Source organism: Cottoperca gobio, chromosome 19, assembly GCF_900634415.1.
Source record: "Cottoperca gobio chromosome 19, fCotGob3.1, whole genome shotgun sequence".
NCBI classification, from domain to species: domain Eukaryota; kingdom Metazoa; phylum Chordata; class Actinopteri; order Perciformes; family Bovichtidae; genus Cottoperca; species Cottoperca gobio.
In genome coordinates, this window is record NC_041373.1 from 6,081,924 (window position 1) to 6,097,943 (window position 16,020).

Genomic DNA, 16,020 nt, shown 5'->3' on the forward strand with positions numbered 1-16,020 from the left:
GTGCATGACATACAATAGAGAGCTATGTGATTTAGTGTGGATTTGCACTTTGAATTTAAATGTATTATATCAATAACAAGGTTCCTTGTAAAAAAATATCTTAATATTAATGATACATTGTACTGCTGTCCGCTGATACTTTTTTATAATTTCACCAGTCTTTCCTACTACAACACATATTTTGGTTATATAAATAAAAATGGGAAAAGTGTGCACCAATAGCAAAGAAATTCCAAACAAGTGGAAAGAAAGAAATTTCAGAGAGACCATTTTAAATGTTCTATAATATAACCTGCTTATAACGGAATATATTTTCTGGAAACCATCTAAACTGTAAGGTGCACCTGTGAATCGTACTGTAACTGTATATTTTCTAATCGGTGAGCACACAACCAATCAGAGACGAGATTCCTCACACTCCTTGCTTGTGATTGGCTAAAAGTGGAACGGGGGACGTTCCCTCTGAAAAAGCACCCAGGCGCGTGTGTGCCTCGAGTTCATTCATGTTTACATTTGTAGGATACATCTCCACTCTGTCAAGCCAAGAAGACAACAACACGACCCACCCGACAACAACCACATTAAACAAGGGTGCTCGGTTAGGGCAAATAACCGGTAATGAGAGGACACACTTGTTTATAACGGTAATGTCACGTTTATTACGTTTTTAGTCGTCTAAAAGTTGAGTGTTTTAACGTCTCTCACTAGCTTGCAGTTAGCCTGAAGCATTCAGTTACCATAGCAACATCACAGTACATATAGCATATATACATATAGCTAGCTATAGGTCGTGTTGTTCGTTTACGAAGTTAAATCTTGATTTCTTAACATGCTGACTAACTGAATCTGTTCAAACACTTTCGTTTCTTAAAGGGATTTATGCATTGAACAGTGAAAATACAATTCAGAGATGTTTTACGTTAAACGTCATGCCGAGGAAACTCTTTAAGCTAAACTGCTGTAACGTTAGGCCTATTTCATTATGACGAGATACTATATGGAATCATACTTACAAGCAGTGGTGGAGGAAGTATTCAGATCAGTACTAATACCACACTGTAAAGTACTCTGTGACAAGTAAAAGTCCTGCATTAAAATTTTTACTTAAGTAAAATGATGTAAGTACAATCAGGAAAATGTAGGCCTACTTAAAGTGCATGCAACATGACAATTAAAAAAGATGTATAAATGTATATAAATGTATAAGTTCTTCATATGTTTTGTCTGCTTAAAGTAATAGCCTAACTAAAGCTGTCAAATAATTGTAGTGAAGTAAAAGTTACAATATTTACATCTGAAATGTAGTGGAGTAAGTAGATAGTGGCATGAAAAGAAAAGACTCAAGTAAAATACAAGTACCTTCAATTTGTAGTTAAGGACTTGAGTAAATGTACTTAGTTGTATTCCACCACTGCTTACGAGCAGCCTTTCAACATGAGCGGGCACACTTTTTTGAAATTAGGTTCTAATTTGTTGTGCAACTGGTAACAAATGTGCTAAAACCTTCTAAAGCCACATTAATAATAACATTCATTACATGATCATGTATAGATCATAGCTGCATAGGGAACTGACAATTGGCCAATTTAAGGCCTATGGCTCACTGCCGAAGAGAAAATTATAATACCCTTGTGATTTTTTTCTACCAAGTGATTGCCATGTGTTTTCAGGTTCTGTCAAAATAACATTGTATTTTATACTTATACTCTATTTTCTGGAGTAGGATACTGTGATCGCCATCTTCTAGGGTTTTGTTTCCCCCTGCTGTTTGAGTAAATTACTGCCTCTACAAAAATATAACAATTTGAAAACTAATCAGCATATTCAATTCACAAAGCTGTATTCTTTACAGGCAAAACAGACAAAGTTGGTGGTTTATTGTCACACCCGGGACACCAGTTATTCATACATAAAAGAAAAGAGCGCATGAACCTCTCCTACCTTTATTTAATATCTCTCTATAAAAATACTTTGTCACATTAAATTATAATTGCCCTGCTCTGTAATTGTACGAGAGCTCATGTTGCCCATATAACTCTCACTCACAGCAAATGCAGCCATGACTTATCAATTCAGCAACTGACATCAGTGCTGGAAGCTTAGCAGGTGACCTCTAAAGCATTATAAGAAAGACAAAAGATAGATAAGAGAGTGTGGAACGGTGTAGGATGTCAACAAATGTTTAATTAATGTTAATTGATTGATATGATCTTAATGAAGAAACAGTTTCAGCACTTGATTGTAGCAACGGCAAGGTTTTTTAGTTTTGTGTAATTCTTCCACATTTTTTTCATCCAGTCTTGTTTTATCTGATTAAGTACCTGGAAATAATAAGATAGAGTGTCCTGTTTGCTTTCTTAGACCAACATTTCCCCTTCTGCCTGTGCTCCATTTTTAATGTCTTCAATGGAACGCTAAGCTTCAACTGAAGGTTCTCCATTTCAACTTGACTAACAAGATGGATGTCCAGCCTGTTCACTTACACCACACACTGCCAATGCAGCTTTTCAGCACAGATTTAAATTTAACAACTCGAAGCGTTGAAAAACACATCTCCTATTTCAGTGAACAAATATCAGGGATTATCCCTATTCTCTTACTCCCTGCTGAGGTCTCATCGGCGCTCATTTTCTCTCCTATCATGTCAGAAGGGATCAGGTGTTTGTCCCCACAGTTTCTAATTGGTCACCAGATCCACCGCTTGGCCAGTTGCTTGAGTGTGTAAGTCAATCTGAACTGATGATACAAATCTACTCTCTTTTTTTTAGACTCTAGGAGCAGAAATGCACAAGGTGGAGATGTGGCTCATTGGTTTGTCTACTGAGGAGTGTGACAGCGTCTTAAAGGGCTCCTGTGGGGCTTTGTGTATCTAAGACGTGTGGAGGCAGACGGACAAGGAGCGGCAGCATCTTCCAACACCTTTGTCCTCACAAATGTAGGCTTGACAGCGCAGGTGAGTAAGAGCCATTTCTTGAAATTAAGACGGTGACGGTTAACAATAAGTTACCAATTTATGAGTTACAATTAGCCAAAACGCATGCAGTCTACAGATGTTTTTCTAATATTTAGTTCAGCCTATTTATATAAACGAGGGAAAACTAAATTAGTCCATTTTATTCAACAAACTACAGCCTTCAAAATGACCATAAAGTTCAATTAACATCTGTCAAAAACTGAACATTATAACCTTCATGAAGAGAGGATTTGTTGTGTAGAGTTGTTTTATCAGATTGCATTAGTTTTAGCTTTAGGTGTATCTAATAATCACTGAAACCAGAGGGACCAAAATAATTGGTTGAATAATCGATTAGTTATTCAACAGAAAATTAGCTGTTGGTGATTTTGATGACAATTTAAGTAATTTATCTAAAAATTAGAAATCATTTGTGTGCTACTTCCTCTGCAAAGATTTGCTGCTTTTTCTTTTTCAAATCATTGCAAATGAAGCACCTTTGTGTTGTTGGACTGTTGTAAGACAAGACATTTGTGGTTGGGCTTTGGAAAAGCTTGTAATTCAACTCAGCTCAACTTTATTTATTTATATAGCACTTTCCATACAAACAGGCTGCTTTACATAACATTGGAAATAAAATTACAACTATTAAATGGTAAAATTTAATAAATAAAACTCTATTGAATAAAATAAAAATAAACACCACGGTAAAAATAAATAAATAAATCTCTACAGTTTAAAAACTTACACTGTAACATTATTCCAAATAAGAAATTGCACCCAATTATTATTTCACTTTGATATACTTTTACTTGATAATAAGTTAATTATTAGTTGCAACATTAATTGTGAAGGCTGTACTAAGTTGTAATTCTAATTAGACCATTTCTTTTATATAGAACTTCAAAGTTTGCCTTCTATTACATTAATTAAGCAGCGATCAAAACCTCCACTCCGTCGCAAACAAGAGCTACATGTCTAAAATTGCAAGTGTATCCCCTCTAAACAAACGTTTTAGTGTCTAGTGCTGCAGTTTGTTTGTTATTTTTTTGAAGAAAATTAGACAAAGGTGCTAGCATGGCATGCCAAGGTGTAGCCTGAATATTGGATGTTATACAGTGACACTGAGTAGTTAACAAACTCATTCTTACTGAACCCAGTCATTGTTGGTTGAGGACAGTTAGTACAAAGAGTTATTACTTGTTGTTGATGCACGCTGAGGGAGAACCTTGGAGAAATCCTTTGCGGCGCTGTAACTGTATCCTGGCTGAGGTCAGTGGGGCGTCTCGACCCAGTGTAAAGCTCACAGTTCAGGGCCAGGATTATCCAGATCATTGGATCAGAATACTGTCACCAAGCACCATAACCTCCCACAGTGTGCCTGGGATGTCCCTCCTTACTGCCACCACAATCTCGATTATTACCAGGAATTAACTTGACCTCTCTTTCAACCCTTCAAGACACCAGATAGGAGGCAGAGGCGAACAGCTGAGACGCTGCAGTGATGATTGCTGGCCACTGTACTCCGGTCAGAGTGTGGAAGGACATTAATAGAACAAGACACATAAGTGGAAGTAAACTCATCTAAGTTTATTACTATAAACTTTGGATTTTTAGCCATGCTGGAGGCACCTGTCAATTGATGCATAACTTTGGTCCAGACTGAAATATCTCAACAACTATTAAATGATCATTATGGTCCTTAGAGGATGAATCCTAATGACTTTAGGGATCCTCCTTTTCTTCTAGCACCACCATGAGGTTCACGTTTGTGGTTTGTGAAGTATCTCAACAAATAATTGATTGTTTGCCATGAAATTGTTGCACAAATATATGTTCCCCTCCAGGAGGAAACACTCCATGAAGAGGACCCACTCCCTATGTAGATATGAAGACCTCATTTTAAATGAACAGATACAATTGTTAGTTTCAGGTGATTAAACGCTAATGAAAACATAGTCATAAATAATATATTGATTTCTCCTCATTCCTACACACTGGACTTTTAAGTTGTATCAGCATATTGTTTACCTCCCTGACCAATCTTTGTGTTCCTTTTGTATCAACATTATGAAAAGCTCTGGTTGGCATTAGAGTTAATTCCCCCTCTCTTTTGTTGCACTATTATCCACCATTTGTATCCGTCCTGCCACAATAACTCTTGAATGTCGGTGTGTGACAATGTGCCGACAGCCAGAGCACTCACCTGATGAGAGAAATGGAAACGGAAACATGAGTCCATGCTCGCACTTACACCATGTTCTTTGTTCTGATTGATTGAATTTCATTGTGAGGCTGTGCAGCACATCCCATCCCCAACATACCATGTAATAGAGTTCATGAATGTCAAATATGAAATGGCATAATTGTTTTGTAAACCATCACATACTGTAAGCTTTCTTTTGCATTTTCTCACAATCAAATGAGTGCATTTGTTTTTGTTTGTTCACATCCAGGATGGGTCTACCTGTGGACAGCCCAGACAGAAATGATGATGCACATAAATATGAGCAGCAAGGAGAAGGAGAGGATGGCAAAAGCCAAACTAAAGCCTGCACCCGCACCCCGCCGCCCATTAACAAGAAGAGGAGTAAAAGCAAGAAGAGGTACTTTACTAGATGATCTCCTCCATTTGTACTTCTACAGTTATTTCCAATTGCACATTACCTCTGAGCACCCTGACAGTTATGACTTTATCATTTGTAAGTTTTTGTTTTCTCACTTGCCCTCATCATTTGGTAAAAAGAAGATGAGTGTATTGAGGCATTTGTAGGACCTCGCAGCAAAGCAGATGTCTGTCCCTCTTTCTGTCTCTCTTCTCTTCCAGATGACTGTGGATCAACATCACCAACTGCAAATATGAAAGTGGTACGTTTGAATGACTAAATCATGAATGTCTATTGCTCTGTTATTTAGTGCACCATCCCAGCTATTTACAGGGTTCGTACAAAGTCTTGAAAGTTCAGAAAATGCTTATTTTTAACCGTTATGTTTTCTAGGTTAGGAATATGCTTGAATTTATTTAAACATGATCCTTAAAAGATGCTTGATTTTTAACATAATCTGGTGTTTCATCTACACAATCACCCATGTAAACAAAAGTATTTTAATATTTGAAGTGAAACAATCCCGTCTTCTTATTTTAGTAGTAGTTTGTTGGCTTCTCCACCAGACGATACAATCAAATCAGCAGCTGTGGGTTCAAACCTTTATTTTTTTGCAATTGCATTTATAGTAATAATTTAGATGTGATGATGAATGCGTCAGGAGTCTGGACATCTTTGGTTTAGGTACCTTGAAAGTGTCATCATTTGGCTCTTAATTTAACTGTATTTATATTTCAGAGATTTATTTTATGTAGAGTGAGACTGTATTGGAACATGAGGATCACTACATACACTGTCCACACGACTGTATTCCATGGTTTGGGGCGTGGCCCCCTTAATTCCATGTAAGGGAAATTTTAATGCGACAGTTAACAATGATATTTTAGACACTTTGTAAACTTTGTGGCAACAGTATGTGTTTGTCCCTTTAAGTGCAAACTTGCACAAAGCCAGCGTCATAAAGAAATGATTTTCCCAGTTTGGTGTTAAAGAACTTGACCAGTCTTTGATTAATACACACACACTTGCTGTTGGTTTTTCTCAGTGCGGCGTGCTGCTTGTAGATACGGCCTCAGGGAGGCGATGGAGGGTGACGACTGGACACTTTTCTGGACCGACTGCTCTGTGTCTCTAGACCGTGTTAAAGACATGAAGCTTTACCAGGTGTTCGACTGAACGTCCATATTACTGCCATCATCATAGAAGACTAATTAAACTGAATTCAATTGTATGAATTAAGCTGAAAATGAATAGTGTGGGAGTAGTCATCCTGCTCCGTCAAATTGTAATAGCCTTACATGTAATTTAAATTATTCTGCTCAATATGCCTACCCATGAAATAATAAAAAAAGAAAATAGATTTCCATAGAGATTATGAGATCATGCGTCATTTTCTCATTGCTCATAAAAGCTTTTCAGCTCAAGTAATCAATTTGTAATTTAATTGGGTAATTCAGTGCAGGAAGTATTCAGCAGGCTATGACCAATGATTCCTCTCTGAATGAATAAGGTGGATTGGTTTATTTTGTCATATTTCACTTAGACTGCGTATCTTGCACATAAAAATACTTCATAAAAATGCTGACATACTTCCCCTGTAAACACATATGTGTGTGCCTCTTGTGTCTTTGCAGAAAATAAACCATTTCCCAGGGATGAGTGAGATCTGTCGCAAAGATTTACTGGCAAGAAATATGAACCGTATGCTCAAGCTTTTCCCCAAAGACTACAATATCTTCCCCAGAACGTGGTGCCTTCCTGCAGAGTCAGTTTGCACTTTTCACTGTAATTTTGCTCTTTTATTATGGTTTTTTTGTGTCTTAAGACAAGTGAGAAAAAAATATCTGGTTATACATTTTCTAACTGTGATTCAAATCTAACTGACTTCTTTTCCATTTGTAAAAACAGGTGAATAAAAAAAGTTTTCCGATCAGCTGATTTTCAAGTTTCAAGTGTTTGTTGTTGTATTTTGGCTAAAGTGCACCACTACATGTTCTAAAAGCCTAATGAAATACACTTCTGGCCAAAAGCAAGGACATGACAGTAATGTTACATAACTTGCTAACACACAATATGTTCCTTGTTTTTAAAGTACATTAAAACTCACCTGGAAGAAAACATGAATGCTTTTAGTCCTTTTAGGAACATGAAGTAGTGGTGCACTTCAGTCTCTTGTGGCCGCCATAAGTATTACAACAACAAACACTTTCACCTAGCAAAACTTTTTTTTTTAAAGGAACTTAGAAAGATTGTCCTTTTATTCACCTGTTCTCAAGTCATAAACACAGGAGAGAAAACATTTTAGATCAGACTTAGAAAATAGATAACCTTTTTTCTCATAGGCTCAGGAGGTAGAGTGGTCATCCACTAATCGGAAGATTAGAAGTTTTATCCCCGGCCTCAGCAGTCTACATGTCGAAGTGTCCTTTGGCAAGATACTGAACCCAAATTGCACCTGATAGCTGTGCCATCAGTGTGTGTGTGAATGTTTATTGCTCCTGATGAGCAGGTGGCATCTTATTTGATAGCCTCTGCCACCAGTGTATGAATATGTGTGTTTGCATGTGTTCATTTACCATTTACTTGCCTCTCGGGCTTCTGTACTTAATATACTAACTCCCTCTCTGGTTGTACTTTGCAGTTATAGTGACTTCCAAGCTCACAACAGGGCCAAAAAGAGCAAGACATATATCTGTAAGCCCGATACCGGTTGCCAAGGCAAAGGCATCATCATCACCAAGTCAAGTAAAGATATTCCACCTGGAGAACATATGATCTGCCAGGTTTACATCTCCAGGGTGAGGGTCTGTTATACAACACATACACAGAAACACACAGAAACTCACACACACACACACACACACACATGTTGAAGTTGACATGTTTTTCATTCCCTCCTCAGCCTTTCATAATCGACGGATACAAATTCGACATGCGTATCTACGTCCTGGTGACATCATGTGACCCATTCAGCATATTCATGTTCAAGGAGGGACTGGCTCGCTTCTGCACCACCAAGTACAACGAACCAACACACGGCAATGTGGTGAGAAATGCTAAAGCATAAGTCTATTGATATCCTATACAAAATATAGTGTCTATCGAAACCTTATAGATCTTCTTCTTCTGTCCCATAAAGCTCCTCAAAAACTATTAAAAACACATCAATGAGCCACACTCTTACACTCTGTGACATGTTCCTTCATTACCATGAACACACACTGTAGTTTATTTTAACTCAATCCCACACACACTACAAATACTCACTAGAGGCCCAAATCTGGATTAATAAGCAGCCACAGAAAATAGTCCCAAACACATGCACTATTCCTCCTGTTTGAGTAACAGCTCATAAAATCTACATCTATATTTGTAAACCGTTTTAAAGATGTCTTCAGTAGGAACCAATGAGCATTGAGAAACGGACAAACACATTATTGTTTTTTGTCATTTCATAGAATATAGAATGTAACCAGCTTAATCATTATTATCATTATCCTGTACATTACATGAAAAGCACATACATCATTAATATAGTAGATAATCTGCATCTTTATAATTACAAAGTGATTTACAAACAAAGAACTAATAGAAGAAAATATCACTAATGTATACAACAACATACAACAACATACCAGAATGTCGCCCTGGTTGGATAAAATAAAACAAAACAATACAGCACAGCAGATGCAACCTTTGGAAACACTAAGTTTCTACTTACGCTTTTTTCATTATTAATTTATTTTTTTCAATTAATCGATAAACCCTTTATAATACCAGCAAATCACAAGTTGCCAAACCACATGGTGACGATTTCAAATGTTTCTTTATGTCTATGCAACAGTCCAAAACCCAATGAGACTCAGTTTTTCACTATGTAAGATTAAAAAAACTAGAAACTGCTGAAACCTTTCAAATGTTGCCATTTTTGTTTATAACAAGTTTCTTAAACAATAATTTCATTATTTAAATAGCTTCAGATTGATTTTCTGAGCTCTATTAACAACCTGTAAGTGTATATTTTAGTCCGGTGTGTGATATATCTCTACTCCCCTGTCTTTCCCGTGTTAGGAGGATGTGTGTATGCATCTCACCAACTACTCCATCAACAAGAACAGCGAGAATTTTGTCCGTGACGAAGACAAAGGCAGCAAACGGTAGCACATAGACAATGCTGGCTGTGTCACAGTACTAATACTACTTAAAGTGCTGCATATTTATTGCATGTTTGTTGTTTTTTTTGCCCCCCAGAAAGCTGTCCACCATGAACAAGCTCCTGGAAGCCATCAGCTGCAACACAGACAAGATGTGGAATGACATTGAGGATGTGATCATAAAGACGATGATCTCTGCTCACCCAATCCTAAAGCATAATTACCACACATGTTTCCCAAACCACACCACCGGCAGTGCCTGCTTCGAGATCCTGGGCTTTGATGTGCTGCTTGATCAACGGCTCAGACCCTGGGTGCTTGAGGTGAAAGACCATCTCTTACCTTTTTTTATTGTTGTCGATCTCAGGTTATCACATTCTGTACAGTTATTAAGTACAATTGAGCAAAGATGACACAATTGTTTGAATAGAAAGTTTATTTTCAACCCCTCGATATCTTCAACACAAAAGTGTTTGAGAAGTAATACCAACACCAACACCTAATAGAATAACAAGATAAATGCAGTTAAATAAGTAAACTGAAATAGAAAAGTAAGATTGCACTTGATATTCAATATTACTTTTTCACTTTTATTTTAAATAAATTTCAAACAGAAATTGGCTCCACAGCGTGAGTTTGTAATAAAGTTTAAGGGGTTGAAACGTTACTCAGAAAATCCATGATCTTATTAGACGTCGAAATCCATCAGCATATTTGTATTCCAGGTGAATCACTCCCCAAGTTTTACCACCGACTCGCAGCTTGACCACGAAGTGAAGGACGCGTTGCTGTACGACACCCTGGTTCTCATCAATTTAGGCGCTTGCGACCGCCGTAAGATCACCAAAGAGGAGAGACGTAGGGTGAAGGACAGGCTGCAGCAAAACAGCACCAGAGAGGCCAGGTACAGTTTAATCAGACAAGGTCATACACCCGTTCCTCTGCCTCCTGTAGACAAATGTAGGTGACTGTTACTGTGTGTGTGTGTGTGTGTGTGTAGGTCGGAGGAGCTACGTCAGTGCCAGGCAGCCACAGTGAAGCAGATGGAGAAGTATGAAGCCAAACACCTGGGAGGCTTCAAGAGGATCTATCCCAGAGAGGGAGGGGAGAAATACGACAAGTACTTCAAACACAGCAGCTCGCTGTTTCAGGAGACCGCAGCGTCCAAGGCCAGAGAGGAGTGTTCCAGGTACCCGCAGCACGCTTTCAACAGACAATTCAGTGAAGAGCAGAGGCTGTTAGTGATGCTCATAGATCTTGTTGTCCACACAGAAACAGCACAAAGGTAGTCTTTCCAAACTGGGGCAGTCGCAGCACAAAGGAAAAGAGAAGTTGGTGGTTCATTATACAAAAGTGAGAAAGTTGAATCTGTGTTAGAGGGTGTATTTAAATACTAGTGCTGAAATAAAAAGTTGATTCATTGACTTTATGAGTTGATCAACAAAACATTTATCGACAACAAGTAGTGTTTGTGTTAGTGACGGACACATATATATATTCTCAGTACTTTATCAGGCACTGGGTTTTTTCCCTTTTTTATTAGTCAACAACTATTTTGAAAATCTATTAATCGTAAGTCATTTATCAGGCAAAACTATCAAACATTTGGTTCACAGATTCTCAAAAGTGAGGATTTGCTTATATTCTCTGTTTCATATAATTATTAAAGGTATATTATGTAACATTTGCGCATTAAAATGATTACACCTATGTTATATATTTTGTTGAGTTGTGTACATTATAGCAGATGCTTCCAGCTATTTTAAAACCCTCGAGAAATCCATCATTTAAATCAAAGTAACAGTGTGTTTCATTTGGTCACCTGTAACGGCGAATCCAGTTTTAAGCCACATATGTACCATACACATTTTTAACTATACATTTTAAACGGATGAAGGATTTCAGTCATCGTCTGAACGTCTAAAAACTATCAGAGAAACAAGCTGAGCTAACCGTTAGTTAGAAGCCCCCTTGTCTGCAGGACAAACACTGATTTTTAACGTGAGTGTTATGTTGTGAATGTTTTATTTAGTACAGTCTACAATATTCATCAAAACAAGTACTGTAGGAAAATAGGACGTTATACAGAACAAGAACAAGAATTGAACAAAGAACAAATTCAACTATTTAAACCTGTGCTTAAAATCTAATATATATATATATATATATATATATATATATATATATATATATATATATATATATATATATATAAAATATTAGACAAACCTATGACAAAATAACTAGACTAGATGGGAAAACTTATAAACTGATGGAATCAAATGAAATAATTGACATATTTGAATATACTCTTTTTCTTTGTCATTATTTTTGTACTGAATTACTTTAATTTGTAGATGTATCTTTAGGATTAGAGTAATTAGAGGAGGAACATTTTATTTTTAAAACAATAATTGTCATAAATAAATATATTTTCCTCAATTAAAATGGATTTTATTCAGAGTAACTTATTTTTGGTTGTGAATGCTGGAAGCAAATATTTCATGTTTCATGGTTATTATTTGAGTTTTCAACATTCAGCATTCACACAGAAATGTCTTAATTCTTTTCATTATAAGAAATCCTTTAACTTAATATCAGAGAGAGATGTTATAGTTTCTGTGTATTTATGTATTTAGGCAACAACAGCAGGAGCTGCGTCTGAAGCAGGAGCAGAAGGAGAGAGACCAGAGGGGAGGCCGGAGGAGAGACCTGCAGGGGGAGACGGCGGGGGAGAGATTCAAACCTCGACGAGCACAAACACAACACCCCCACTCAGATTCTGACCCACAGCCAGTAAGATGCAGATCCACATGAAACCACAAGAGGGAGTCAAACAGCTTCTGTCTCATGATGATGAATGGTTCATATTCTGGCTGACCCCTTTGAGTAAATGGATTCTTACCCAATTTAAATTAGCCAGAATAATACTCCTGCAGATAATTTCTATTGGACGTCTCTCATTTCAAAATCCAAATATCTTTTATTGTGAAAACAAACAGTGTTATCAGGGTTATTCAGTGACAGTAATTGCTAATATATTGTAAATGCACACATACACTGTAGGGCAATAAAACCAAATTGAATCAAATGTCTCCCTGCAGCTCCCTCTGTCCAGTGTTTCAGTGGATCCAGAAGCTACAGAAGTCAGAGAGGAGAAGCAGGAGGAGGAGGAGAAGGAGGCAGACATGGAGGAGCGCGTCAACGCTACTGAAAAGAAACTACTACAGGATCTCGGGGTGGTGGACCAGATCCACCAGCTGCTGCAGGGCCGGACAGACTCAGGGGGAGTCCTGCAGGACGCCTGCAGCCAGCAGCAGAGTAAACAGCCTTATCAGAGACAACAGATGAAGGTACTGTGTTCCCCTTAAATGTGTCATAAACAGCCAACATAAACACACCAATAACTTGCATAGTTTGTAGAAAATGAGGGCTTTTATCTCAATTTTTACTTGGTTTTGTCAGTTAAAAGATAATATTTTTTCTTACTTTAGCCTTCAGTCACTGCACTGTTTTTCTCTTATTTCAGTTGGACTCTTTGGCACACTTTTCCCAAAGAACAAAGCAGCAGCCCTGCTCTCAGATCTCACGGCAGGTATAGAAACACGGGACAACACCAATCCAATCAAAATAATCCATAATGTAAGGTTCCCTGCCCCATTTGAAAAATAGTATAATTCAGATTCAGTTACTTCAAAAACGTCCAGAAGAAGATTTTAAAATATATATATATTCTAATTGTTTTACATCTGACAATTATTTTTGTTCATCCTATTCAACCTATAAAATATTCAATAAAAGTTAAAAAGAAATTCACAATGTCTTTGATTTGCTTGTTTTGTCCTACAAACAGTCCAAAAACCTATATATAAGACAAAGACAACCAGCTAATTCTTACATAAGAGCTGAAATTAGAGAATGTTTTTTTGGGAAATGATTGAAAGGACTAGTAGATTGTAACACATAATATTATTTACGTTCTGCACAGGATTATGGATAAGAGAAATGTTTTCAGATAAAACTTTAGGTTCTCACAGAAGCCAAGTGGTGCGTGTTGTAGTTGCAAAAGTGTAGTGCTACAAAACTCTAAAAGTGTAGAAATCTAAAGTATTTCAATTTAAATCCACATGCAAAATAAACTTTACATTTTACTTCTAATTTTAAATAACCAGGGGTTTTCACAACCGGCCACAGATCTGTAGCAGCTCTATGAACAGAAAAACGTCAGTCAAATCATAATATTAATATGACCTGGTGGTAAATATCATTGATCATTTTCAGCTCTCATGAAACATCATAATGAAGCAGAATTAAATTGACATAATATCTTCGCTGTATTGCAGCACATCCACTCCCACATGACTCAGCAGTGTCTCCTCCGGCCCACGATGGAGTCTGAGGCCGAGAGCCACAACAGAGCAGAGGGAGAAACGAGCAGCACCATCAGTGCCCAGCGAACACACTGGCCAGGTAAACACATCCCGTGCTCTCTATGCACTCTGCATGCTGTGATGTCACCGTAGTGACCTCAACACAGCAGCTACAGGCAGGTCATCTCTATCTTCATATCTTTGGATGTGGAGTATTACCAGCTGCTTTGGGCTTTTTTCTCAACCGCACAATCAATATTTAGCTTCTGTTTTGTCTGTTTGTTGAATGTTTTGTTTGCGCAATTCTTAAAGAACTTTTTAAATTCAGTGTCTTCCACTAAATACTAAAAATAAAAACTTAATTGTGAAGAAAAATATCTTGATTATCACATAAATTGCCTCAGAAATAACACTTAATACTTACCAATGAACTTTTTACTGTGTCCATCATATCCATTACATAAAGATTAACTACAATAATGAGTTTGTACTCGTACGCATAATGTTTAGAATCACAAACATTTTCACACACATAATTAAAACTTGAGATCATTAACATTGTTTATATTTTTGGCCTTTTCGATATTTTCAATTTTGGATATCTGTTTATTGATATTTTATATTTTATATTTGCACTCTTTCCTACTTTGTACTGCAACTGCTGCACAATAATTTCCCTAAGGATAAATACAGTTATATTGTATCTTCTTTGGTGGAATGTAACTAAGTACTCAAGTAATGTACTTAAGTACAATTTTGAGATACTTGTACTTTACTTGAGTATTTTGATTGATACTTCTACTACACTATATTTTTGGGGCAAATATTGTACTTTTTACTTCACTAAATGTATTTGATAGATTTAGTTACTTTGCATATTTACAAAACATATATCAAATAATAAATTATGATTTATTATTATGGATTAAACCATAAATATATAAAGTAATTATAATTAGGCCCACCTTTACCAGCTGCAACATTAAAGTATTATTATAACACATTAATATATCAATAATTATAATCCAATAATATAATATATATTATTCTCAAATGGGACGTTCTGTATAATGAGTACTTTCATTTGTGGTACTTGATATTTTGTACTTTTACTCAAATAAGATTTTGAATGCAGGACTTTTATGTGTAAGAGTATCTTTACTAGGTTTACTTAAATACACGATCTGAATACTTCTTCCACCGCTGCTCATCTTACCAAGTGCAACCAATATTAAACTTCCCAGCCTGATTGTTGTCTGTATATTTCTGGTTAGATGTTAGATCTTCTCTTTGTTTCCTCATCAGTCTGTGGCTCTCTGGCTGTCAGGCAGGACACCAGGAGAAGCTCCCTCACCGATGCCCGGTCCCATCCCAGCATCCCGATCAAAAACCATCACGTCCCTTTAAGAGGCCTGCGTTACATGTCCCACGACCCCGCAGCCCTGCAGAGCCTGCTCGTCATCTCAACTCGCGTCTCCCTGGTCAGGAGGCCTGTCTTCTCTCACATGGTCCACAACTCCTCCCGCAGAGCCCCCCAACAGCAGCACAGTAAAGGGCAGTAAGGAGCACCAGCCTGACCTGCTGCAGGATTTAAAACAACTGTAGACACACAGAGGAGGACTGGAGGTAGAGCAGCTTTAAACTGTGAAAACACACTGTGCCTATGATAAATAATATGTTTATAGATAGATTTTATATCTGGACTCCTGCAGTTTACTCTGCTTGCCACTATATAACCTCCAGCACTGCAGAAAACAACATTATGGCTTTTTAACTTTTTCTACCTACTGTGTGTGCTCAAATATGTGTAATATTTTGCTCTGGGGATGAATCTCAAACAAACCTCACCGACAGTGCCAAAACAAAGCAGACAAGCCTGATTTAACAGCATGTGTGATACAAATCCTCTGCAGAAATGTACCAGAATCTAATAAACC

General features: G+C 37.2%; 1 protein-coding gene across 4 annotated transcripts; it reads left to right on the forward strand.

Moving 5' to 3' along the window:
- The first annotated feature begins 506 nt into the window (after positions 1–506).
- Positions 507–15,645, forward strand: ttll6 (tubulin tyrosine ligase-like family, member 6). Of its 4 annotated transcripts, none has more exons than XM_029457087.1 (17): positions 507–644; positions 2,769–2,953; positions 4,414–4,527; positions 5,410–5,559; positions 5,781–5,821; positions 7,194–7,324; positions 8,201–8,357; positions 8,462–8,605; positions 9,631–9,716; positions 9,811–10,036; positions 10,439–10,617; positions 10,714–10,902; positions 12,353–12,509; positions 12,818–13,066; positions 13,243–13,308; positions 14,057–14,183; positions 15,389–15,645. In XM_029457087.1, the coding sequence occupies exons 3-17, from the start codon at positions 4,458–4,460 to the stop codon at positions 15,643–15,645; spliced, it is 2,229 nt and encodes a 742-aa protein (XP_029312947.1). In that variant the 5' UTR covers positions 507–644; positions 2,769–2,953; positions 4,414–4,457. The 4 variants fall into 4 exon arrangements, with proteins under 4 accessions (XP_029312947.1, XP_029312948.1, XP_029312945.1 ...); XM_029457088.1 differs by having other exon boundaries at positions 5,784–5,821; XM_029457085.1 differs by lacking the exon at positions 4,414–4,527 and adding an exon at positions 6,605–6,723 and having other exon boundaries at positions 5,784–5,821.
- Positions 15,646–16,020: the final 375 nt, after the last annotated feature.